This window comes from Vulpes lagopus, chromosome 11 (genome assembly GCF_018345385.1).
Source record: "Vulpes lagopus strain Blue_001 chromosome 11, ASM1834538v1, whole genome shotgun sequence".
In the NCBI taxonomy this organism is placed as follows: Eukaryota; Metazoa; Chordata; class Mammalia; order Carnivora; family Canidae; genus Vulpes; species Vulpes lagopus.
Genome location: NC_054834.1, coordinates 46642333 through 46668717, shown reverse-complemented (window position 1 = coordinate 46668717; position 26385 = coordinate 46642333). Strand labels below are relative to the sequence as shown.

Below are 26385 nucleotides of genomic sequence, written 5' to 3'. Positions count from 1 at the left end.
CCCTGAGGGCTCGGCGGGCGCGCGGCCCGCGGCCGAGATGGGGTGAGTGTGGCGGGCGCGGGCGGCGGCGCGGGGGCGCGGGCGGGGGCGCGGGCGGGGGCGCGGGCGGGGGCGCGGGCGGGGGCGCGGGCGGGGCGCGGGGCCGGAGCTCCGCGGGGCCCAGGGCGCCCTCCCCCGCCGCTCCTGCGCGCCCCGGCGGGGCCCCGCGGTCGGCGTCGGCGTCGGCGTCGGTGTCGCAGGCCCGCCTCGCGGAGCAGCGCCGGGGGCGCGGAGAGGGGCGCGCGGCCCTGCGGCGCGGAGAGGGGCGCGCGGCCCTGCGGCGCGGAGAGGGGCGCGCGGCCCTGCGGCGCGGAGAGGGGCGCGCGGCCCTGCGCCCCGGCCTCTCCCCGCGCCCGGCTCCCTCTCCGGGGCCCCCGGCGCCGCTGGGGGAATGGAAAGCCCCGGCGCTGTGGGGGAGGGTGACAGGAAAGGGTTAAGGACCGGCGCGGCGCCGGTGGCCCCTGGCGGAGGCCGAGAGTCACACCGCACGCGCGGCGCCGAGGGGTGCCTCTCCGCCCTGCTCTTTCCGGTGCAGCTCAGCTCCTGGACTGGCCACGGACGGAAAGCACGACCGGCGCTCGCCCCGGAGAGCCTCGGCCTGATCCACGGCTGCTCGGAGCGCGGGGTGAGTGCGCTCGGCCCCCGCAGGGCCCCCGCAGAGCCCCCGCAGAGCCCCCGCGGGGCAGGTGCCCAGGCTCCGCCGCCCGCCCTCGTTCATCCACCCGCCGCCGGCGCGGAGCAGCCCTTCCCCGCACCGGGCGCCGCAGGGCTCGCCCCGCCAACCAGAGGTGCCACCCAGCAGCCCCTGGGCACAGCCTGGCGGGACCAGGAGCGCAGCCCGGGACGTGCGGCCCGCCCCGGCGTCTGCCTTCTGCGCGCACGGTCCATTCCCCTGGTGCAGCTGTGCGCAGGCAGCCCCCAGCCCCAGGGCCCACGTCGAGGACCAGCCCAGGGAAGGATGGTGGAGGTGGCATCATCTGCTGTCCACCAGGTCCCCAGACTGCACCCCTTGGCCTTGGTTTCAGTGTGTTCTGCCGGGCATCCTGATTCTTCCTCAGCCTCTGGGGTCGGGGAGGAGGGGACTCACTGATCAGCTCATCCAAGCTGAGCTCTTCTGTTGTCTTCTGGAGGTCTCTCTGTATCTCAGTGGCTTCTGGAAAATGCAAACACTAACACTTTTTCTGAAACTAGGAATAGGCCACTGAGCCTCTTCAAGTGGCCTCTGGCTCAAGGAAATGGCATTCTCAAGATTTGCATTTTAAAAAAAGATTACAGAGAGAAGGCTCAAAGAAATCTTAAGGAACTGTAGGATTCCAGGTGACCCTAGGGTTAAGAACCTATCAGATGTTAGAAGAGGAAGAAGCCCTGTCTAGTCCAGCCTTATCAGCATATTTAAGAGGCTGTAGCCCTTCTCCCATCATCTCATTGAGACCAGCTCTGAACCTATTTCTCAGAGAGGATTTGAGTTTAATTTCTGGGGCTATACTCCCTAGAGCCAGTTGCTTTAGGGGAACTGGCCTTTGGAGAGAACAGGATGGGGGCAGAGATGGGGAATGGAGTTGTAGAGGGTTTCAGATTCTCTCCTGGGCTCTTGAGTTCTTGGATTTGATGGTCTCCTGCCCACCCCCACCCCCACCACAGTGTGCGCACGTGCACACGCACACACACTCATACACATATGCTCCCTGCAGCAGTATATGCGTCCCTCTCCAGAGCAGCGCTGACCTGGCCACACTGGCCGCCTGAGCAGCTGTTCGCTCACAGCAGCAGGAAGTGGTGGGCCCAGGCAAGTGGGTGGGGAAGGGCTCCAGGCTCGTGTTGCAATCCTGGAGATTTGTGGTGGTGTGGTTGACGCTGCCTGACCTGGGGCCCTGCCTTCAAGCACTATTTCTGCTTCCTGGGACAATCCCAGGTCTGGATGCCAAAAACCCAGAATTCTCGGTGCCTGGGAGAGGTAACAGGGAAAAAGGTCTGTCTCTGTAGAATGGCCTCTGGGGAAGGGGTTGGAGAAGATTGGGTGTGAGGACAGGTAGAGTGCCCCGTGGGGACAGGCACAGGCTGTGGGCTGAGGGCCCCAGTGGCTGTATTTCTTTTTGGAGAGGTTTCTTAGCCTGCCTATGCTTCACACTTCCTCCATCCCCTTGCCTCTGGAATGGCCACATGGAGCCTGTTCTGGGATGGTCGTGGTCACAGTTACCTGTCAGGCCACCAGTGTCCATCCCAGGAGTGGAATCCTAGACTCTCGTATGTTCTTTCTCTAGGCCGAAGGTGGCCAGCTGGCCAGGGGCAGGAGATGCAGAGCACCATCAATTACCTATGGCACACGGACGACCTGCTGGGGCAGGGGGCCACTGCCAGTGTGTACAAGGCCCGAAACAAGGTAGGATGCAGCCCTGGCCAGGCCCCCTGAGGCCGAGGAAGTTCTTGGCCCTGTCGGCCCCTGGTAGGCAGCAAGGGTGCTGTGTGGCTGGGCGGATACCTAGCACACTCTGGAGCCAGGGGACACTGTGGCTTTGGGAGGAGGTGTGGGGAGTTCTAAAGGGCTCCTTGGGATGTTGCTTCTGTCAGGCAGAGTTTGGGACTGGAGAGAAAGAGAGGAAGATGCAAAGCCATCATCCTGGGGAGGTGGCATCAAACCCAGGAATAGCAGCACTGGGAAGTGGGACTTGTTTGAATTCCCCCTGCCTTCATCATGGCTCTGCACTGACTATGTAGACATATCACAGTCTTGTGTCAAGAGCTGGAGCCAGAACAGGTTCCAGTCCAGCTTTGCTGCTAGCACCAGGGGTGGTTGGTGCCTATGTGGTTATTGTCACTAGAAACAGTAATAGCGGGGTGCCTGAGTGGCGCAGTGGGTTAAGCATCTGCCTTTGTCTCAGGTCATGATCCCAGAGTCCCGGGATGGAGCCCCAAGCCCCATGTTGAGTCTGGCTCCCTGCTCAGCGGGGAACCTGTTTCTCCCTCTCCCTCTGCCCCTCCCCCCGTTCCTGCTCTCTCTTGCTTGCGTATATTCTCTCTCTCCAATAAATAAATAAAATCTTTTTTTTAAAAAAATGGTAATAGCAACGACCAAACATCCCCTGTGGGGTATCAGGTACACAAAGCCCTTATCCCGTCTCAGGGTTGGACCGGGCTATGTTCCCTCTGATTAGGGGAAGAAGCTGAGGGTGGGAGCCCCCAGCCCCTACCGGGCTGTCTTTGGTCCTGGCTGGTGTCAGGCAGGTGGGAGAAGCTATGTGGAGGCCTGGGGGCATATGTGTGCTTCCCAGGGCAGGAATGGGACTTATGTTATCCCGCACGGCAGAAATCCGGGGAGCTGGTTGCTGTGAAGGTCTTCAACACGGCAAGCTACCTGCGGCCCCGCGAGGTGCAGGTGAGGGAGTTTGAGGTCCTGCGAAAGCTGAACCACCAGAACATCGTCAAGCTCTTTGCAGTGGAGGAGACGGTGGGTCCAGTAGTTGGTCAGAGGGAGCTGGTCTGGTCCTTTACCCTCACAGGCTGGAAAAGAGTCAGGTCACATAGTAACGGAGACATGGTCACATGCTTGTCAGCAGGTCAGCCAGAGCAGCAACCTGTAGAGTAGAATAAAGAATGCTGAGGTGGGGGTATGTGTGGGAAAGTAAAGATGGGAAGTAGGGCCTAATCAGAGAGGGCTTCCTCGGAAGGTGACCTTGGGCTCAGGTGTGTGGGGTCACCGTAAGGCCAAAGAGGGAAGGCCAGGCAGCAGCTGGGACCTAGACAATAAGGCCTTTTCACCTAGGCTGAGTCACCCTCCCCTTGAAAAAGCTGGTTCTTCACATAGTGATGGAAGGGGAAGAGATTTGCCTTCCCTGTCCCCAAGCTTCTCTCTGTCCCACCCACAGGGGGGCAGCCGGCAGAAGGTGCTGGTGATGGAGTACTGCTCTAGCGGGAGCCTGCTCAGCGTGCTCGAGAGCCCTGAGAATGCCTTCGGGCTGCCCGAGGATGAGTTTCTGGTGGTGCTGCGCTGTGTGGGTGAGTGAGCCCCTCCCTGACCATCCCCCAGGAAGTCCCCTTCCCCATCAGACCAGCCACAGGCCCAGCCCTCAGTGGAAGGCGAAGTCTCAGAGAGTCCAGCATTTCTGAAACAATGACCCAAACACAAAAGACATCTGTACCTGGAGGCTCTCCATTCACAGACCTAGGGCAGCTGTTTAAAACTCCATCTTAAAAAAAAAAAAAATCAAACCAGGTTGTACATCATTGTTTATAGCAGTGTTATTCACAATAGCCTTAAGATGAAAACAACCCAAATGTCATGGGCAGATGGATGGATAAAATATTATATGTACATATGATGGAACACTATGCAGCCTTAAAAAGAAATGAAATTCTGACATGTGCTGTTTGTGGATAAACCTGGAAGACATTGCTAAGTGAAGTCACGGGTACCATATGAATGATTCCACTCAGATGAGGGACCTAGTGCGGTCAAAACCACGGAGACAAAGTAGAACAGTGTGTGTGCCCGGGGCTGGGGGGATGGAGGCATGGAGAGGGATGGTGTAATAGGTGGTTTCTATTTGGGACAATGACCAAGTTCTGGAGGTGGATGGTGGTGATGGCTACACAGCACTGCTAGTGTACTTAATGCCACGGAACTGCATGCTGGAAATAGTAAATTTTATGTTAGGTATATTGTATTACAACTCTTAAAAATAAATCAGACAGGAGAGGGGGTGCTGTCCTTGGGGAAGCAGAGCTGTCATCCCTCTTGATCTCTTAGGGAATCCCGGTGGATTCAATACTCATGTCTTTGGGACCCCCTCCTTTGTCCTATGCCCCTCTCTGTTCTCCTGTGGCCCTGTCAGCCCATGTGCACTCTTGCTCTGGACCCAAGGACAGGCTTCTGCCCCAAATAAGCCACAGACACTGAGCTGTTCCTGGCCAGGAGCTAGCAGCCCTGTCTCTCCACAGTGGCTGGCATGAACCACCTGCGGGAGAATGGCATCGTCCACCGTGACATCAAGCCTGGAAACATCATGCGCCTCATGGGGGAGGAAGGGCAGAGCATCTATAAGCTGACGGACTTTGGGGCCGCCCGGGAGCTAGATGATGATGAGAAGTTTGTCTCCGTCTATGGCACTGAGGAGTATCTGGTGAGTGGGCTGCTGGGGACCCTGTGTTCAAACTCAGAGCTGCCCGTCCACTTGTGACTCTCTCTGAGCTCCTCCAAGGGGCTCTGTTCAGTCCCCCTGCATGTGGTAAGGTATATGTCACCTCTGCACCCAGCCAGAAGAATGTATTCTGGAAAAGGTGGTGCTGTTGCCTGCCTGGGCCTCCCTGCTAGAGTGTCCCTGCCCGGGGCCCCTCTGCCCAGGCCCCCTGCCTGGGCCTCCCTTGTGTAGTTAATTTCTTGATAGGATCCTCACCGAAGATAGGGCACCACTGGTCACCACTTTCCCCAGGGCAGAGGGTGGACAGATAGAATGCTCTGGATGGTCTAGCTCCACACTAGTTTTTGAGATGACAAAGGAGGTGGTTCTGATAGTTCTGTTTTCACTGGAAGGTGGTAGAAGGAGGTTGGATGGATGGGGGCTCAGACCCTTGCCCACCCTCCCCCTCCATGGCTGCTCATTGGTTCTCTCTCCGGCAGCACCCCGACATGTATGAGCGGGCAGTGCTTCGCAAGCCCCAGCAGAAGACATTTGGGGTAACGGTGGATCTCTGGAGCATTGGGGTAACCCTGTACCACGCAGCCACTGGCAGCCTGCCCTTCGTCCCCTTTGGTGGGCCACGGCGCAACAAGGAGATGATGTACGGTGGGCCTCCAGCCCTGGGCCTTCCCCCACCACTCCCTGCTGCATCTCCTCTTCCACCTCTCACTTTGTGGTCCTCCTGGGGGCCACCCTGACCCAGGCTCCTTTTTAATACTTGGTTATCAGCCCATCAAACAAGAAGCTGAGCCCTGCCCTGATAGGAGAGCAGTGCTTATGGCAGCCCCGAGCTCCCGAGCTCCCTGTTAGAGCCACTCCCTCTGCTCCCTCCGTGGGCATGTGTGGCTCACCCACCTCAGCTGAGGCTGGAAAAGACACATGCCCAAAATTGGGGAGCCCACCAGGGGCAAAGGGGGGGCTGGACCAGGGGGGACACAGCCTCCTGGTCCCAGATGCAAGGCCTTCCCAGGTTTCCTGCTTCTGATCCAGAGGTGGCTGGAGGCAGTGGCTGTTTCTCCCTCGCGGGGCACGGTGGGAAGAGGTTTAAGGATTGGTGGGAAGGTCAAAACAGCCACCCTCTGCTCGGGGTCCAGCTGTGGGGACCTGGATTAGGTTAGGGAAGGGGAAGGAGACTGGCGGGGCAGGGGCTGGCCCGGAAGGCTCTGGACGTTGAGCCGGTCAGGCTTGTAGAGGGAAGCACAGGGCGGGCAGGGGGCAGAGGTGCAGGGGCAGCCCGCGACCAAGGTGGGGGGGGCGGGGTAAGCGGATGGCGGATGGAGCCCAGAGCTTGCCTGGGGGCTGCCTTGCCTGAGGGCCAGGACTCTCAAATTCCATTTCCCGACCCATCTGGAGTGGCTGGCTGATGAGAGCCGGTGCTCTGCTCCGGGAGCCCTCCGTGCGGAGTTTGCCGTCCCTCGGAGTGTGACGGGCCAGGGGTCCCGCCGAGCTGGTCCCTCCTCGCCCCAGGTACCGGATCACCACCGAGAAGCCGGCCGGGGCCATCGCGGGCACCCAGCGGCGGGAGAACGGGCCCCTGGAGTGGAGCTACGGCCTCCCCATCACCTGCCGGCTGTCCCCGTGAGTGCTGCGGGAGGCGCGGACCCACCTGAGGCTGGGCTGGCATCCCTGACGCCTGCGCACAATCGGGCCTGCGGGGAGGGCCCGGCGCAGGGGCAGTCGGCTCAGTGGACCACTTTCCCTGTCAGGGGGCCGCTTTCCCCTCTTGAAGCTCTTCCTCCCCACCCACCCCCACCCCGCCTTGGTCCTAGCTCTTCAGGACCTTATCGTGGAATGCCCTGTTGCATCCTCAAAGAGGACAAGTCTGGGCCCTGGTGCCTGAGCGTATCCATGTCTGGGGTACAGGGGGCTGCAGAGCCAGCTGGTGCCCATCCTGGCCAACATCCTGGAGGTGGAACAGGCCAAGTGCTGGGGCTTTGACCAGTTCTTTGCGGAGACCAGTGACATCCTGCAGCGAGTCGTTGTCCATGTCTTCTCCTTGTCCCAGGCGGTCCTGCACCACATCTACATCCATGCCCACAATACGTGAGTGCATGGGTCTGAGGGACAGGCACCAGAACCTTCTCTACCCAAGCAGAAGGGTGTATCCTAGTAGATATGAGAGCTGCTGGGTCCAATCTTACTTTGGAAAAACTAATTCCATGAAATTAAACAGTTCTTCCTTGCTGCTAGACTCCAGAGATGCAGCAGCCTTTCCCATGCTAACGAACATTAGGAATCTGAGGGATGCGTATGTGCATGGATGCGCGTGTGTGTGTTGGTGATGTGTTTCCCAAATGTGTTGCTCATGGAACCCATTATTTCTCAAATTCTAGGTGAATTTTAGTGGGAATGTCACAGGAAAGGGTGCAAAGGCAGAGGCTGGGTATTGGGGCTCCTGTGTTCTGTTCCTACTGTCCCCATCCACTCTAAGATACTAGCTCTAGCCTTTGTCTCTCCACCTTTGATAAGAATGATAGTCATCCAGTCCCTCCCTTTGAAAAGCTGAGCCCTCTCCATGGATGAAGACTTACCTGGGGTTTGGGTCACCTGGGCCCTAGATCATGCTGACACTTCCTATCTTCTCCCTTCCACCCCCCGGGACCCTTTGTGTATCTAGGATAGCCATCTTCCTGGAGGCAGTATATGAGCAGACCAGTGTGGCTCCCCAGCACCAGGAGTACTTCTTTGAGGGTCACCTCTGCATCCTTGAGCCCAGCCTGTCAGCGCAACACATCACCCACACGACCGCAAGCAGCCCCCTGACCCTGTTCAGCAAGGCCAGTGAGACCCCCAAGGGGCTGGCCTTCAGGGACCGTGAGTAGGGCCCTACAGGCTGGATCTTTTCTCCTTCTTACTTTCCACAAGGGACAGGAGGTTATGATCCAGGATATTGATTAATACTTTTTGTGGCTGTTATTTTGGGCCCACAGGGTCCAGAAGGCAGATCTGGCCTCTAATTCTATCATGCCTCTCAAATGCTGTGGGACTCACACTTCACCTCCCTGGGCCTCACAGTGTCCACAGAGCTGTGAAAGAAACTTCAGTTGAAACAGGGAGATCTGGATTTAAGATGATTTCCAGCATCTCTGCAATTGGTGGGAGAGCCTCGGATGGTTTGGGTTGGAGAAAGCAGGAACCCCAGTTGCTAGAGCAAAGAAAGGTGGTCAGGGGTCCAGAGTTTTGTCTTCCAAGTTCTAGAAAAAGTACTATTCCTTCTTCTTTGAATGATGCCAATGTCATCCTCCTTTTCAGGGTCTCCAATGCTGGAAAGCAGACTTAACCTTGAAACTCCTAGGCCTGAGGGTGGTTTTAGCCCATTTTCTGGCTGTTTCTGGGACCTTGGGCATGAAGCTGTAGTTCTCCAAAGAGGACACCAGGGGGCAGTGAGGGACAGTAATTGTAAAGAAGCGCAGCAAGTGCATTTATTTAGGCTTGGGGGTGCTGTGCACAAGGTGGGAAGCTTGCTCTGGAAGATGGGGTGAGGGTGAGCGTGAGTGGGGAAGAACAAAAGATGAACTTAGGGTTTGTCCGGGACACACAGGCAGCCCCTCAGATAGGGTCTTTGTCTGCAGCCGCTCAGGACATCTCCAAGTTCTTCCCCAAAGTGGACCTGCAGGCAGATTACACCACCGCCAAGGTGAGAGGTGGCCCTGGTGGCCGTTGGCCAGGAAGGGTCACACAAGGGGTAGGGGTGGGAGTCCTAACCCTGCCCCCTGTGTATTTTAGAGTGTACTGGGTGCTGGCTACCAGGCCCTGTGGCTGGCACGGACCTTGCTGGCCGGGCAGGAGATGATGCTTCGGGGACTGCACTGGTTTGTGTGAGTACACCCGGCGGCTGAATGCAGAGGGCAAGGTGGGCAGGTGGGGTTGACCTCTTCCACACAGCCCGGGTGCCGTTCCCTTGGCATGGGCTCTTGGTCCCCTGGGAGAAGGGAGCTCTGACTCTGCACCCCTCTGCAGGGAGACGCTCCAGGCTACATGCAGACGGACGCTGGAGGTCACACGGATGGCTCTCCTCTTCCTCAGCAGCAGCCTGGGCACCGAGAGGTGGGTGTCCTGCTCAGGGTAGGGGGTGGGGGTGTGCTGCAGCAGGTGTGAGGCTGGCTCAGACTCCTCGGCCCTTCTCTGTCTGCCTGTTCTTCACCCCCAAATGTCCAACAATGCCCCTTGCCCCCCCCAGACCTCCCACACTCCCAGCTGTTGGAGAATACAGAGGGGACCCCTACTCTGTCCCTCATCCCCCATGCTGCCAGGTGACTGTACAGACCTCTCCCACCACCTAGTCACTGCAAGGAGAATGGGGCAGCCATGGGAGCACTGCCTTAGCAGGTACCAAGTCCCAGAGCAGCACTCCAGCAGAAGCCCTCATAGCCTCACCCAGCCCCCTGGACCTGACAGGATGGGGATCTGGGTGCTCTCATCCTCCATGCTCTTCCTTCTGGCTCTGCGTCCTTTTTTTTTTTTTTTTTTTCTTATGAGAGAGAGAGTGAGAGCACAAACAGTGGGGAGGGGCAAAGGAAGAGGGAGAAGAAGACTCCTCCCTGAGTACAGAGCCTGATGCAGGGCTGATGTGGGACTCCATCTCTGGACGGTGGGATCATGGCCTGAGCTGAAGGAAGACACTGAACTGACTGAACCACCCAGGCGCCACCTGTCTCTGGGTCTTAAACTGTCCTCACCTTCACATTTCCTAGGCCCGCCTTGGGGCTCTGTGCCCAGTACTGCTCTGACTTGGGCTAATTAGGGGTGATAGACCAGACAAAGGGAGAGACTGGGGAGGAGGGAACCAAGCCAGAGAGTCTAGACATGAGAAGCAGGAAGACTCCAGTGGGCAGAGCACTTCCAAGGAGTGGGCATAGCCCCCCAAGTCTCGGAAGGCATGGGGCCATGGTACAGGTGAGAGGAGGGGGCTCTGCAGCCCAGGGAAGCTGATGGTAGCTGGAACCTTCCCTACTGGGAGGAGATGTGGGGTAACAGGAGCAGAAGCTGTGCTGAACATGTTTCATGTCCCTACTCCTCACATCCCCTGGCTTTTATCCTTAGGAAGGTCCTGGGAGTTCCCAGCAGTGAATTGACTCACTGCTGCCTTGCTTGGCAGGAGCGGTTCAGATAATGGGGCAGATGGGGTGGCAGTGTTGCCGGAAGAGGCCAAGGAGAGTCTCCAGATGACAAGGACAGAGTCCCTTTCAAATGGTGACAGAGATGCGGAGCTGCAAGGGCACAGCACTGGTCCTTGAGAGGAGCTCTGAACGGGGCACAGAAAGGGGGTCCAGGGATAGATGTGACACCAGGCACACAGAGGGTCCACATTCTCCTGGAGGAGATAGCCCTTCCCAGGGACTTAAGAGTGATGGGATGGTTGGGTAGAGGAAGACTGGAGGTGAGGAGGGACAATCATGGAGGTCTTCCTGGAGGAGGTGAAGCTTTTAAGGCCGGAGTGAAAGAATACCTTGAGTTGTTTGGTCCTGTGCAGAGACAGAAAAGGAGGACATGATTGGGGAGATTGGAGGAGGGGTGCTGACGAGGTTTGTTTGAAGCCACAGTTAAAATGGAAAATATCCCAGGGTGAAGGTGGAGTGGGGCAGAGGGATAGGAAGGGAAGGAGAGAATGCATGGAGGGCCTAGAAGGTCCAGTTGGCAGGTTGAACCCAATAAAATGACCAGTAGATTTCTATCGTAGGTTCTTGAACAGGAAAGACATGTATAAAGTATTTGGGGTATTTGCCCCTTTGCCCTAGACTGAGGCCTGTGGAGAAGGGACTCCCTGGAGCTGGAGTCCTGGGCCTGCTGGCCGCTGTTTTTGCCATTCTGGATGCCAGGCCCCCTCGGAGGCATGGTGTGCCTGGAGAGCTCAGGCTCGGAGGAGCACCTGCTTCAAAGCATATTTCAGCCCCCCTCCCACCAGAGAAGAGTACAGAGCGCAGGAAGAGCACTGAGCAGAGCGTCAGAGGGCCACTCCAAGCTCTTCACTTGGGACCTTAGGCCACTGTTCTCTCTCCTAACCTGAGCCACTATTTTTTCTTTTTCAAAATAAGAGAACTGGATGATCTTGGAGCCCTCCCACCTTTGACCCTTTGTGATTCTATTCTTTTGTGAATATCCTCAGACCTGTAGATTCTGGAATCTGACACATTTTAACAAGTACCAAGCATAAAGTGGCTGCCATTGCCCAGCCTGGTCACTCATCTCTCCCTCGGGCTCCCCAAGACGGGCTCCCCAAACCAGACTCCCTTGGCAGAGTGTCCTTGCCTCTGCCGTGAAGCTCCCTGGTCCTTCTTAGCAACTGCTGTCATGTGGTGGCACTGGCTCAGAAAGCCCCAGTGCTTCCCTCACCACCAAACAGCGTATGTTCCTGCTCTGTAGCCGAGCGCTTTAGCTCCGAGGTCCTGTTGGATGCCCACAAATGCTTTGTTGGGAAGCAGGAAGGAGATTTATCTCTCTGTTAGGTACACAAGATCCCCAAGTCTTGTAGAAGTGAAGTGACCCCAGGTCATGGAAGACAGGAGGGGTGGCAGCTGGGACTAGCACTCAGACCCATCTCTGCTGACTAGGTCAGCCTCAGCTGCTTCTGCCAGCAAGCATTGCACACCCTAAAATCCATTTGTACGCTCACTAATTCATCCAACAACCAGGTACAGAGGAACTACTGTGTGCCGAACACTGCTGGGCACTGGAGATACAACAGTAAACTCCTGCCTTCATGGCGCGCCCACTTCGTGCCTAATTCTCCCCTGTCCTCTCGCCTTCCCCTCTGCCAATACCATTCCCAAACCAAAGCACGCAAGATTCTTTTTCCCATGATTGTTATTGTGATCGAAATAGTATATGCTAATTGCAGAAAGTGGGAAAATACAGATAAGCAAAAACGAAATGAAAATGCCGTGTCCTTGTCACCCAGAGCTAGGTCGTTGCACGGTAATAGTAGACGCCCTTCTAGGTTGTCTTCTGCTCTGTATATAAGTATATATATTAACTGACGTGAGACTCTCTAGTACTTGCTCTCTTATAACCTGCTTTTCTCAGCTGATGAGCTCTCCGGCCCCATGTCAATACATTTTCATCTCGTCTAAAGTCATCCATACTCAAAGGTCTCTAACTTGCTCCCTACTTTCCTTTTCTAGCTGGTTTTATCCAAACCAGGATCCAACCCAAGACCACACTTTGTGTCTAGTTGTTATGTTCCTTAAGTCCATTTTAATCTAGACAGACTGCCTCCCCCCTCCTCCCTTTCCTGACACGGGATGTTGCAGGGGCAACACCCCCTGCCCCACTTTCTGGACTCTGCTGTTTTCTCTAGATACCCTTTGGATTTGTTTTCTTCTTTCCCAACATTTCTTATAAACTGAGAGCTCTGAAGCCTGGGGGAATTCAAGTTGAACATTCTTTTGGCCAAATACATCAGAGTGGACACCGAGTATACTTCATAGCCTCCCACCACTGGGTGGGGACAGCCTGATTCCTTTATCATGTGGTCACATTTTCCCTGTGAAAGAACCAGTGTGAAAGAACCACTTTGGCACAATCCAAGTGCCCGTGCCTTGATCATTAATCATGGATTTTAGCACCATGCCCAAGCAAATAACTTCACTGGGGGCAGCATGATGCTAATATTCCAAGTCTGGAACATTATTGGCTAATATTCTATAAAATAAGGCTTTTCCCTTATTAGTCAGCTATTGGTTACCATAAAATACAGTTTCTATTGGAAAGGAACTTTATTCTTTTCCTTTAGTGATAAACATTTCTAGGAGGGAGTTAGTTTATTAACAGTCACCTCGCTGCATGGACTCATGAATTTTCAAGATTCTCGTTTCCAGCTATCTCCATCTTTATTCTTTACAGTGCTCAACAACAGTACAACTTTGTTGGGTTAGGGGCCTCTTGAAATTGGTTCCTTTAATCCAACCACAAAACTCCGCAGATACCCCAGAAGCCAGCAAGGCTGTCCCAAAGAGGTCAGGCTCTTCATGTGGTCGTGGAGCTCTACCTCCCAATTCCCCAGCCGTGTCCTTTCTCTGTCCTTCCCTGGAGGTTCAGCAGTGTGGCTGGGATGCCTGAGATGCAGGAGCTGAAGAGGGTCACAGAGCTGAGGTCCAGGCTGCGGGCTGTGAGTGAGGCTGGGGGGTGGCTGGGGCTAGGGGGGCAGCTGTAAGTACAGAGCTGGGGGGCAGAGGTCCAGCCAGGCTCCTATCAGAACCCTGACCTGAGGACCCCCCCGGGGGTCTGCCTTGTTTTATCCTCCAGTTGGTGGAGGCCCTCTCCAGATGCTCCCACAATATCACAGAGACCCAGGTGAACCTGAGCAACCTGAGCTCTGAGCTGGTGAAGAACCGGGATCAGGTACATGCGGACAGAAGGTCTGTGGGATTTTCCTTCTTGGTGGGGTGGGGGTGGGAGCAGGGACACACAGCTCCGAAGGTCCAGTAGCATTTTTAGGAACCAATCCGCTTTCTCCTTTATCTTAGCAAGGGTGCTGGGGTGTGGGGTAGTGGTGTGGGATCCAAGAATGTGCATGGCCCTCCCCTGAGGCTGGCCTAAAGGAGAAGAGCACCTGGGGTCCTTCTGGGAATTTAGAGAGAGAATTGGAAATCCTAGCAGGTGCAATGGTTCTTTTTAAAGATTTTATTGTTTTTTTCATGATAGATACAGAGAGAGAGAGAGAGAGAGAGAGAGAGAGGCAGAGACACAGGCAGAGGGAGAAGCAGGCTCCATGCAGGGAGCCCAATGTGGGACTCGATCCTGGGTCTCCAGGGTTACGCCCTGGGCCGAAGGCAGACGCTTAACCACTGAGCCACCCAGGTGTCCCAGGTGCAATGGTTCTAAGTGAAAGAATAATTTCGTTCCATTTCCCTTTCTCTTCATTGGCTCTGCTCAATCCCTGGATTGACCCTCCTACTTCTGTCATCTCGTTTAATCTCCACAATGATGCTACTACTAGTAGGCCACTTTTGTAGGTGAGGAAGCTCACTCTGGGAGGTTAATATGCCCTGGGTCACAGCCAGTCAGTGACAAATGATAGACATGGGGCTTCGTGTCATGTTTGCCCACCTCCAAAGCCTATGTTCTTGGCCTACACCAGGGATTTATGGCCTCGAAAGCCTCATTCAACAAACATCTTTTTTTAAAGATTTGTTTTTATTTGAGAAAGAAAATGAGCAGTGGGGAGGGGCAGAGGGAGAGAGAGAAACAGACTCCCCACCAAGCAGGAAGCCCGATGCGGGGCTTGATCCCAGGACCCTGAGATCATGACCCAAGCTGAGGGCAGATGCCCAACCATCTGAGCCACTCAGGCGCCCCTCAACATTTTAATGTCCTCCTGCCTACCTCACAGCCTGGAGTGTGGGGCCCGCCCTGACTAGTACCCATTCTCCCCAGTACCTACTCTAGTCAGTGCTGACAGGGATCCCTAACCCAGGCCCTCAATTCTAAAATCAAAGAGCCCTGAGAACTGTAGGGTTTTATTTGTTTGTTTTGGCTGCAAAACCTGACCTCAGCTTTCATGAGTCTCTTCTTAGTGTGTTTGATGAGGTTTTGGAATATAGGTGAGGTTTGGTGGGGTGAGATCCTGAGCCAACAACCAAGAAAGAATTCTTGAGACGTCTTTGGTTCAAAATGGTGATTTTATTAAAGCCCCGGGACAGGACCCGTGGGCAGGAAGAGCTGCTGCCCCGAGTCTGTGAGGGGTGGTTGATTATATACCTGGGAATTGGGAGGGGTTTGAGGAGAGCGTACTCTCTAAGCAATTTGGGAGCAAGGTTTTCAGGACCTTGAGGGGGCTGGCTATTGTTGGGAAAAGGTCACTTATTACCGTCTAATAAAACCTGAATCATGAGACCCTTCAGATGGATATCGGTGGGCCATGTGCTAGGGGATGATCACCAACATGAATCTTGGGGGGTACAGATGAAGGAGATTTCTAAAGGAAATTTTATATGTAAAGTAGACTTACAGGCACCTGGGGGGTCAGGCAAGGATTGCCTTCTGCCCTTAGCAAAGTGTGAACATTGAGGCAGTTGAGTCTGTAGAGGAAGGTCCCTTTGCCTGTTTCCAGGACTTTGTCAGTGTGCTGTTCCGGGCTTGTGCTTTGTCCCCAGCTAGTCCTCTGTTCCCCCATCACGTTTATCCCACTTAGAATGAATATTCTTATAGTTCTCTAAAGGTTGAGGGTATTTGAGGGGCGCTACCCCAGACCCTGCTCAGGCTGTCCCTGACAGCCTATGTCTACTGAATCACCTTTCTAAAATCAGAAGACAGTTCAGAATTCGGCACATATCTGGCCTGAGTCTTTTGGATAAAGACTGAATCTGAGGTCTTGTTCACCCCATGTTCTCCAAAGGGCAGGCGCCTGGGACCTGCAGAGCCCTGGAAGCAGCTCGGGCCTGACCCAGAATCCAGCTCCAGAAGTAGCTGAGATGGGGTCACTGGGAGGAGCTTTGGAGGAAAGTGGAGCTAAACAGGCCTGAGGCTGGGGAAGAAGAAACATTCCCCCATGCACACACACACACACACACACGTATGTGCACACACATGCACAAACCCTCACGTCACACCTGTTTGTATCCACTTGAAAAGGGGAAGGAAGAAATACTACTGACTTTAAACCTCAGGAGGTGAAGGTCCTTGAGAGGTCATCTCCCACATCCCCCTGCCTACATGCAGGACTGAGGACTGTGGATTCATCCGTGTTTTAAATAGGGGTTGTCCATTCATTATTTAAGCGCCTTCCATGTGCCAGGTGTTGGATACGCTAGGAGGGCCCTCCTCCTACCCTCCCCAGGCTTCTGCCCCACTCCTATCTCCACGGGCACTGCTGGCCTCACAGGACCCAAGGCTCCTGCCTTGATTCTCTTCTCAAGCCTTCTAGTGTAGCAAAGGCCATTGTCCTGTGGCCTGTTCTGCAGCTTTTTGTCTGTCTCATCTCTTACTAAACACCTCGAGTGTGTGTGTGTGTGTGTGTGTGTGTGTGTGAGAGAGAGAGAGACAGAGACAGAGAGAGAGAGAGAATAAACATGGGACTCAGGTGGCTGGCCGGCCCCACGGCAGCTCAAACAAGCTTAGGGACAGGAGAGACACCCCCACTCCCAGTCTGGCCCCCAAAACTGTGGCAAGGAGGCTCCTTCTGCAGGCAGACAGCTGTGTGCTCCCCAACCCTCTGCCAGCCATGCCATCCCCTCTCCCCTCTTTATTCTGTGCTGTTTTATTCTCCCCTTGCCTAGTCCCTGTCTTCTGCCCACAGCATCCAGCAGATTCAGTGTTGTTTGGACAAGATGAACCTCATCTACAAACAGTTCAAGAAATCCAGAATGAGACCAGGTGAGCCATGGGGGGAGAGCAAACCACCCCCTGCTCTCCCCACCATTCCGTCCTTCCTTCCCTCTGCTCCTCCGGCTGTTCCTTCATGCTCCACCTACTGTGTGGATGCTGCTGTGGGGTGCCAGGGTGCTGCTGCTCCAAGGCAGGGCCCCTGCCTCTAAGCTACCTGCAGATGCTGAGGGACGGGAGCCCTGTGCCTATGGCCAACTAAGAGGCTTAGACAGCATGCATGGCGCGCTCAGATGGCTGGAGCCCCACTGTGACAGCCGAGGAGGCCCTTGGAAGAGACCCCTCACCTCTGTAGAGCACTTTACAATTTAAAGAGTGTTTCCCTATCCATTGTATTTTTGGCTGTTAAAACAGCTAGGTTTTCCAGATAAGGGAGAGTCTGAAGAAATATCCTATGGTCACTGGGCCAGCTGCCTTGCCTGTATTCTCTGCTTATCCTCACAAAGGACCTCTGGGCAGGAGCCACTCATTTACAGGCTCAGGGATGCAGCTGCTTGCCCAAGGTGCCTGCTGTCATGGGACAGGGTAGGATGGAACCTGGGGGAGGGCTGGGGCTGGCGGTGAGGGCCCCTGGGAGACCCCAATTGACTCACACATCAGAAACCAACCCCCTGTCTCCTGGGGCTCCTCCTCATGTGTGGACTGCAGGCCCTGGATTTGATGCCTAGATCTCTAGCCCTGGGATTATCTAAAAAGCTCTGTCTCTTAGAAATGTGATGCCAGCAACGTACCTAACTCTCCAGTAACCAATATTTTAAAAATAGAAACAGGTGAAATTAATTTTCATAATACTTTTATTTAACCAATATTTGGTTACATACAATAAATGTACATAATACATTTTATTATTATTTCTTTTTATTATTTATTTATTTATTATTTATTAATATTTGTTTTAATATTTATTTATTTATTATTTATTATTATTTTATTTATTATTATTTAAATGTATTATGTACAATAAATGTACATAATACATTTTATTTAACCCAGTATGTCCAAAATGTCATTTCCGCATGTAATCCATATAAACAAAATTATTAAAGAGGTATTTTACATTCTTTGGTGTGTGTGTGCACGCCAAGTCCTTACAGTCCTATGTGTATTTGACACTCACAGCACGTCTCTATTTGGAAGCTGATTTTTTAGCAGACTGAACTGGACGCCTGTCGTCTTACTAAAGCAGTAAAGCTGCATTTATTGGGAAAACAACATTTTGCACTGCTCCGGTTTTAAATTTTTAAGTAATCGAATTAATTGGATTAAAATAAAAATTCAAAAAAATAAAATAAAATAAAAATTCAGTTCCTCAGGTGTGCTGGCTACAGGTCAGGTGCTTGGCAGCCACACGTGTCCAGCGGCCACTGGCTCGGACATAGAGATCTAGATGATCTTCTCTCCTTCAGACTCAGTTCTGCCTCTGGGGTCTGGCTGTGGAGCAGGTGAAGAGAGCAGCACAGGAGAGGGGGAAACTGAGACTCTCCCATTCCTGACACCCTGCTGATTTTTTTTTTTTAACTATGATTTCCAGAGAACCTGAGAGGCTTTCTGCCTCCATCACTGGGATTCCATCATCTTGCCTCACTACCCTTCTGGGCACCTCCCATGTGCTGGAAACTGTCCTCCAGGCTGTGCATGATCTTAATTTATTTAATGCCTGCAAAAACTAGAGGCACCATTACCCTCCCCTGTTAATAGATAAGGAAACCAAGACCCTAGGAGGTTCAGTAGCCCAAGCAATCCTGGTCTGGATGCTTTTAACCACTCCGCTTTATGGCCTCAAAGAGATTTGTTTTCATTGGTCTGCCAGAGTCCCTTATGAAAACTAACAATGAAAGGAAGCATAGCCCTTGACAGCAAACCCCCGGAATGTTGAAAGACGCCACTCTGAAAAAACGCTTCTGGTTGTCCCTCTCCCCTCACACCAGCCTGGGTGTTTGTTACCTATGAGGAATGAAGAAGCTGACTCGGTGAGGTGAAATCACACCTCTGCAACCTCCGGTGACCAGGAGGCTGGGCTGGGACTTGGAGCTGGGACTTCGCTAGTGCTCAGCTGGCCGAGAGCAGGGCCCAGGATGAAATGCCAACAAGGGGCTTCTGCTGTTAGGGACCTGGGTGGGAGGCTGCTGGGCAACCATCCTGCATCTTGTCATCTTGGGGAAGCTTCTAGCTGGGAGGCCCGTTCCCTGGAAGCCCAGGAGAGGGCAGCGTCTCCCAGCTGGGAGCATCTGCAGTAGGTGACTCCCTCAGTGAACCAGCGCTTCAGGGAGAAGTGGCTGGTCTGTGACCGGGAGGAGGCAGTGAAAGAGAGGTACAGGGTGGTGGCCTGACTCACCCAGCGCATCGCTACAGAGTCCAGCTGGCCCTGCCCGCAACTTGAGGAGCAGGAATGGGGCCTGTGAGCTGTAGGCATCAGTCACACCGGGAGGGGTGTTGGATGAGGAGCTGGGGCTGACCACACGTCCTTCGAGGACCACTCATCCAGCACCCCCCACCTGAGATGTCCCCCCAAGTACTCATCTCTCCACTCCTGGCCCCAGGAGCCCTGCAGCAATTTCTCTGCAGCTTCCCTGGGCTCCTCTGTACCTCGTGGCTCCACGGGGCTGTGAAGTCCCAAAGGGCCAGACTGAGCTTATCTTCATCTTTGTAATTGTCCCCAAGCTCTTGTGGCATTCTGTTTCATTGACTGATTGGACAGGTGACATCATTCCTGTCTGTTTCCTTCAGGGCTTGGCTACAACGAGGAGCAGATTCACAAGCTGGATAAGTGAGTAGCCCGTCCCCCCTGGCAGGTGGGTGAGCAGGAGGCAGGAAGGTGGGTGTCACCAGGGAGGAGCTGTCCTCTGTGCCTGACAAGGTTCGATGAAGGATCCTGATCCCAGGCTGTAGCTGGGCAGCAGCAGAGCGGGTGACTGTGTCGGGCAGTTATCTGGGGCCCAGGGAGGGAGACTGAGTAGCTGACTCAGAAGGAGCTTTCTCTGAAGTTTGATGTAATTGGACTTATCTCTAGCGGGAATAAGACTGTTTGTAGTATTTCTTTCCCTAATTCTCCTCCCTGATTTACTGCTTCCTGCTTCCTGCTTCTGACCTTCCCTTGTGCTGTTCTCTGCTCCTCTGTCTCCTAGACACTAATCTTCCAGGAGGCCCTCTCTGATTTAAAGTGGTTATTTGGAGACACAGTCCTCCAGTTCGATGCCCACCCCTGACCCTTATACATTCTTCTCTCAATCTCCGGCAGCATCTCGCCTCCCCTGTGAGGACGGAGCTGGAGTGTGTCTGTTCTCTGAAATCCCCTTGTCCTTCTCCCACATCTCTGTCGCTGTGCTCTGCGTCCCTGCCACTCTGACCTCCAAAGTTCATGTATGTGCGAGCCTCATGCCGTCCTTGTTTGGAGAGGCGGCCCTACTGTGGATCCAAGGGCTGGGCGTTTCGGCGGTGGAGACCCAGGGATGCTAGCCGTGGGCACAGGTGGGTCTGGCTGATTATCTCTATGCCTCGGTGTCCCTGTCATTTCAGGGTGAATTTTAGTCATTTAGCCAAAAGGCTCCTGCAGGTATTCCAGGAGAAGTGTGTGCAGAAGTATCAGACATCCCTGGTCACGCACGGCAAGTGGATGAGGTAACAGTTTGGCCCTCCTTCCTGAGCTCACGGACCCTGGGGCCCTTCCTGGCCTTGCCCTTCGGGCTTCAGAGAACCTGGGATTTGCAGAGCCCTGATTGAGGGGAGATGGTAGTTAAGGAACAAAAGCAAAAAAAAAAAAAAAAAGGTGGTTTTGTGCACCTGGGTTATTTCTGTTCATTAGCTTATTTAATCCCACAATATACCCTATGCAGTATATACTCTTACCCCTCTTCACAGATGAGGAGACTGAGGCTCAGAGCACAGGTCTCCTCAATACTACACAGCTAGTAAGTAGCAGATCCAAAACTAGTAATGGGTATGACTGCCTCTAAAATCTGGGTTCTTTCCATGTTCCCAGGTGGTTGTGTTGGGAAGCCCCTTCTCTGGGGAGAGCACAAGATTCCTCTGGGATGAGGCCAGGCAGGCTTATAGACTTCTGGTGGTCAGGGATGCAGGGGCCTGCAGAGGCCCTTAAATGGAAGCCCCTTACACTGTCCCCTCTAGGAGTTTCAGCTTTTCCCCTCTCACATGAGCCCCTCCCTCCTTCCTCTGCCTGCAGGAATACTGGCCCCTCCTGGGAAGAAAGGACAGGGTCCCAGGCTCATATGACCTGTGGGCTTTTTACGGGACTGAGACCCAGGCACTCACCCACCCTCACAGTAGAGTACAGCTTCTCCACCCCTAACCCACCCCAAATTCTGCTTTAATTGGTCTGAAGTCAGGCTTCATATCAGCATTTTAAAAGCATCTCCAGGGGGATCCCTAGGTGGCTCAGCGTTTTAGCGCCTGCCTTCATTTGGCCCAGGGCTTGATCCTGGAGGCCCAGGATCAAGTCCCACATCGGACTCCCTGCGTGGAGCCTGCTTCTCCTTCTGCTTGTGTCTCTGCTTCTCTCTCTCTGTGTGTGTCTCTCATGGATAAATAAATAAAATCTTAAAAAAAAATAAAATAAAAGCACCTCCAGGTAATTTGAATGTGTAGGTAGGGGTGAGAACAACCAGTGGCTTGTCTGTCCTCGGATTGGTTTCCTTTCTGTGCAATAGGGACAGGTGGCTGCTCACTCCCTCCACTTAGAGAACAAGAAAACTCCTAGAGGAGTCCTGACCTTGATTGGTTCTGGCAAGGGGGCAGTTCCCATAGGAGGTGCCCTGGGATGAGCTATCCCCTGAGGGTCTGGAGCCTGGCCTGGCCCTTAGCTCATCCTCACTGGCATGTATGATAGGCCACAGCCATGTGTGGTTTCACTGCCCCTGTGGTTCTGGCGGGACCCTTGGCAGCATTTGTCAGAAGTGTCATCAGCATTCCCCCAGTGAGTCAGGGAGGAGTTGAGGGCACACAAGGAGTTGCAGACAGAGGTAGGGAGGGAAGCAAATGCCCAGACCCAGCCATCCGCTCCAGCCTCTGCTGTCTGGAAAGCCTCTTCCCCATGTCTGTGGACCCAAAGGACAGCTGGGTGGGCCCCGGGAAGAGTGAGCAAACCTAGATTTCTTATCTGTTCTCTCCAGGGAAGTGCATGAGACCAGGAACCATTTGCGCATGGTCAGCTGTTCTGTGGCTGCCTACAACACAGAAGCCCAGGGAGTCCAGGAGAGCCTCAGCAAGGTACGAGATCTGCAGGCCACAGTGCCACTGAGAGGAGCCATGTCCATCGGGCACCCTGGAGACGTGAGGCCGTTCCCCTGCCTCTGGGCAGGGCCATCCTTGACAGAGTCTGCGTCCAAGCACACAGTGGCTTGGAGGTCTCTGACACACAAATGTGCTCTGAGGTGGGGACAGAGAGAACGGAAGGCACTCCCTGGTGATCTCACACTGAAGGGCACTACAAGGACAGAGCTTCCAGAATGCTAGGACATCTTCCTCATGCCCTGTGCAGCCAGAGAGGTTCCAGGCTACTCCTGAGAGCAGCAATGTGAACCCTCCTTGGTCTTTTGGTCAGCTCTTTGGGGAGAGACCAACACCGAGGCAGCTCCCAGAAGGCTGCTCCTCTGGTCCCCAAGCCCCCAGCCCCCGCAGCAGCCTCGTTCCCTGGTTCCTTCGAGGCTAGCTGGGCTGCCCTGCCCCTTCTCCGTAGCTGTAGCTCCAGGCTCATGCTGAGCCATCAAAGGTGTGGGTTGGCCCCAGGGGAGAACTTGGCGGGCTGGACAGTTAAATCCAAGCACAGATACATGAGGGTGGTTTGTGTCAACTGCTTCCAGGATGGGAAGAAAGGGCCTGCAGGAAAGGCTTGGGCATTCAGGAAGCTCCAAGGATGCAGGCTGGGGGCCATTTTGTTGCTCTTTTTCTTACCCTTACTCACACCTCCCTTGTGAAAAACCACACCTGTTGGCCCATCCCCCCTGACTACAGTGTGGTTTCCCTTCAGGTCCTCGACTGGTTATCTCACCAGCATCTTCAGGACAGAACAAAGGAGGCTCAGGTCTCACCACCCCCCACAGCTCCCTATCCCAGCCCTGCACTGACAGACCTGGTTCTCCAGTAAGTTCTAGAGAGACAGGGTGTGTGTGGAGGGAGGGGAGTGGTAGAAGAGGGGGTATGGTACAGATGTTAGAGCCCGAGGGGTTCTGCCTCAGGCCTGGGAGGCAGGAATAGAGAGAGTCTGGATGTCCGGCTTCCTGGGGGAGCGACTGGCAGGACAGCCTCGGCCCCAGATGCCCCTCTTGCCTCTGCCTCCAACAGCATGCAAGAGCTCTGTGAGGAGATGAAACTGCTGGCCTTTGACCTGCAGGACAACAATCGCATCATTGAAGGGTAAGGAGCCCCCACTGTGTGCGGGGAAGGCTGGTGACAGGTGTCAGAGCCCTGCCCTGTCCACAGCTGAGTCGCCAGCCTTGTGAGGTGTAGGCTTCCACTGTAGTCCTGAGGACACGCGCCTCAGTGCAGTCAGGAGGGGGGCTTGCAGGCATGTAGGATCCAGGCCATGTCCTGTTCCCCTCCACGCAGACTCTGCCCAATGGCTCCCCCAGACCCGCTCCTGCAGCCATTGGCACCGTTCACAGAGGGCTGCGGTTCATCTCCACGGCCTACACCAGGAACGGCAGCGCGGAGCTTGGGTTAGCGGCCTGAGGCCTGTGTTTGTCTGGCCTGCTGGCCTCTGTGTTCCTGTCCATGCACAGGCTCCCCGACTCTGGATCCTGCCCCCGTTAGATTCCCCTCCTCCTGGGGAATGAGGGGGACTGGAGGGGATGCGGGGAATGCGCCTCAGGCCTCAGACTTTGGGATTTTTTGCACTAGTAAAATTCACAAAAGGAAGCTAGGAGATAACAGTGACCAACTTCCCACAGGACCAAGTAAGCACATTTAAAAGGGAAAAAAAATCCTGCCACCTAGTAGTCCTGCTTCATAAAGCACATTTTTTAAAAAATTTTTTTATTTATTTATGATAGTCACAGAGAGACAGAGAGAGAGGCAGAGACATAGGCAGAGGGAGAAACAGGCTCCATGCACCGGGAGCCTGATGTGGGATTCGATCCCGGGTCTCCAGGATCACGCCCTAGGCCAAAGGCAAGCGCCAAACCACTGCGCCACCCAGGGATCCCATAAAGCACATTTTTTAAACACCAAGAAGGAGGGACATAATCTCAGCATCAGGAATGGTCCTTGCCCTGAAGCTCATGGCCTGTTTCCGTACATACACACTTGTGCAGGTGCGTGTATGTGTACGCATGGGCACAACCCCCCACAGCCACACACACACACACACACACACACACCGTCCTATGCCTGTCACTCCCCCACGGGAGGACCAAGTGGCATAGTGGAAAGAATCTGCAGAGACTCCAACAGGATTTGTCTCCTCACGGCTCCTTACAAACTGCATAACCCTCGGAGGTTTTGCCAGGCTCTGGGCTTCAGTTCCCTCCCGTGTGAAATAGGATGAATGATCCCAAGCTCCTGGTGGTAACTAGGGGTGAATTCAGATGAGCTATGCCACGTGCTGGGGTGGAGAGGGGTGCAGAGGGAGGTGCTCACTAAATGCTCAGTGTTCCTCAGAGGCTGTGCCAGTCTGGAACCCTGGAATTGGGGCTACGAGCTAGGGACCCCGGAGCAGAGCTTGTGGTTGTCCCCAGAATTGCAGTGTACTCAGGCTGAGGAAGCCTCCCTGCCATATCCCATCCCAGCAAGGGGAGACTCCATCCTCTTAAATACCCTCGAGGAGGAGATTCTTTCTAAAACCTCCTTCATGGGCAGGAAGTTCTAATTTTAGTGCCAACATAAATTTTTCTTGCTGTGATATGGGGTCTATTTACAGATAGCTCAAAACTTTATTTTAAGTGAATTTTTACTTCCTTCTTCAGAGCTGTAGCCAAGGAGCCCACATAACTATTTGAATTCCTCTTCCCCTCCTCTTGACCTTTTGGTTGCAGTAGATTCACCAGGGGAGCTTTTTAGATTATGGCTCCCAGGTCTGGCCTCCAAAGACTCTGGGTGCCTCCAGGGGTTAATAAACCCCCCAGGTGATTCTACTGTGTAGTCAAGGAGGAGAACCAGAGAGTTCTTGTGGGCAGGGTGGGGGGTGTCAAGCACTGGACAAGGAGATAGCTGAATGGCTCTGTACTCCAGAGAAGTTGAGTGTGTTGGGTCCTGGGGTGTGGCCCACAGGCTTCTCTGCCTGGGTGGGAGAAGGTAACCTTTATTCTTCCTTACAGGCTAAGTAGGCCCCCATCGGCTCCTGACTCCTGACATCTGAGCCCCACGGGGTGCCCAACATCCTGAAGCATTAGAATCATTCAAACACTGCTCTCCTGCCTGCAGTGTGGGGCCTAACACAGGATGATGTCTGGTCCCGTCTCGTCAGCCTACCTCCCTCCTGGCCAACAACTGGGAGATGTCACCAGCATTACCTTCCACTGCCTTTCTGGCAGCAGCAGCACAGCAGGCCCCAGGGCACCAGGCCACCCCTGTCAGGACCCACTGCCTGGGCTGACCTTTGTGTCTCACACAGGCTCAGGTACATCTCCATCGCTCCGGCCTGTATAGCTGAAGCCAGCAGGCCACGGGGAGAAGAGGCTTGGATCGGCCCGCCCAACCACCTCCTCTGGTTTACAGGGCTTCGATTCTCAGGGAACAGAAGAGGAGGCCTCTGGGAATTTCCCTAGGATGCTGGGTCAAATGACCTCAATTCAGTCTTCCTTCCTCTTAAGGGGTTTCCACGTTGAACATCCTGTGATTTCTGGGAGCCCCCACTCTCAGCCCCAGGCATTATAGAGCCTGATTTGTTTGGGGGTTTGGCCTGGGTGCTAGGTAGGGCCTCAAGGATCCTCACCTTCCTCTCTCCCTGAGGCACTGTCAGGCTCTGGGATATGCATCCAGCTGTGGTCAACAGGGAGCACAGGCCTGTAAGTCCAGATCAGAGACCTGTACCCTCAAGAAGTGGAATAAACATGGCCTTCTTTTCTATTTCTGAGTGGCTCTCACTGGGCTGGGTCTGTGAGGCAGGGGGAGGCTCTTGGCTAAGTGTGCTTAGCATCCCAGCAGGCACTGGGTGGGAATATGGGAGGACAGGATTGGGAAATGGAGGTGGGACTGGTCACTTCCTGATCCCTGACTTTCCCCTAAATGGGCCCTAATTTCAGGGAAGGGCCCAAGGAAGATGGCATCCTGCTGGGAGGGCTGGCCCTCCCATTTCTTCGCCTTCCCCCAGCCATTTTAGGGAGCTAGATAGGGGCCCGGGACCCTCTCTTTTCTCCCCCCTTAAATCCACCATCTAAGTGCCTACTCCTTCCCATCCCCCACTCTTCAAAGCCGAGGCTATGTTCTCAATCCTGAGCTTGAGAAGTACTTGGGTCATTTTGAGGACTCCTTCATTCTGTCTAGAGGCTAGAATGGTGCCTGCACATTCAGATTTGTGCAGACGTAGTCTTTCCCCTGCCCTACTTCCAGCCTTCCCTTAACCAGAGCTGAACTACGCACCCAGCCTAGGGCGTGGAGGAGAATGCAGTAAAGTAGCCCTGATGGGGGAGGGAGACACGTGGGAGCTCCATTTGGGCACTGAGGCATCATGCTTTGACTCTAGATAACCCCAGAAATCTTTCCTGCCCATCTTCATGAAGCCTCCATGTCCTCAGAGGCCACACTGCCCCATGACCCAGCAGGGCAAAAGTAAGGAAGCCCAGGTCCTGATGTCTGGCATCTTCTGTACTGATTCTCTATGGAAAAGGCCCAGGGGAAGGTCCCTGGGGGGTTGCTGGCATTGAGCCTAAGTGGCTTCATGTGTGCCATTTGGTGGCAA

The 26385-nt window shown here is 54.3% G+C and overlaps 1 protein-coding gene across 6 annotated transcripts; it reads left to right on the top strand.

Annotated features, from left to right (window-relative positions):
- Window positions 1-25553, top strand: IKBKE (inhibitor of nuclear factor kappa B kinase subunit epsilon). Of its 6 annotated transcripts, none has more exons than XR_005990646.1 (22): window positions 1-42; window positions 575-664; window positions 2301-2419; window positions 3344-3484; window positions 3903-4032; window positions 4975-5156; window positions 5654-5814; window positions 6681-6791; window positions 7077-7256; window positions 7831-8027; window positions 8786-8850; window positions 8940-9031; window positions 9174-9260; window positions 13245-13320; window positions 13458-13570; window positions 16450-16526; window positions 19263-19302; window positions 19891-20003; window positions 21662-21758; window positions 22519-22631; window positions 22833-22904; window positions 24803-25553. XR_005990646.1 is itself a non-coding variant. In XM_041773805.1 (22 exons), exons 3-22 carry the CDS (start codon window positions 2333-2335, stop codon window positions 24834-24836), a joined length of 2085 nt encoding a protein of 694 aa, XP_041629739.1. In that variant the 5' UTR covers window positions 1-42; window positions 575-664; window positions 2301-2332; the 3' UTR covers window positions 24837-25553. The 6 variants fall into 6 exon arrangements, 4 of the variants coding, with proteins under 4 accessions (XP_041629739.1, XP_041629738.1, XP_041629737.1 ...); XM_041773805.1 differs by lacking the exon at window positions 19891-20003 and adding an exon at window positions 20052-20153 and having other exon boundaries at window positions 3344-3412; XM_041773804.1 differs by lacking the exon at window positions 19891-20003 and adding an exon at window positions 20052-20153 and having other exon boundaries at window positions 13251-13320.
- Window positions 25554-26385: the final 832 nt, after the last annotated feature.

Excerpts from the sequence above, each read along its gene's own strand:
- IKBKE (XM_041773803.1), top strand. The coding sequence starts at position 2,333 with ATGCAGAGCACCATCAATTACCTATGGCACACGGACGACCTGCTGGGG. Across the intron at positions 8,851-8,939 it reads CAGATTACACCACCGCCAAG|AGTGTACTGGGTGCTGGCTA; the intron begins GTGAGAGGTGGC and ends TGTGTATTTTAG. Across the intron at positions 22,905-24,802 it reads AACAATCGCATCATTGAAGG|GCTAAGTAGGCCCCCATCGG; the intron begins GTAAGGAGCCCC and ends TCTTCCTTACAG.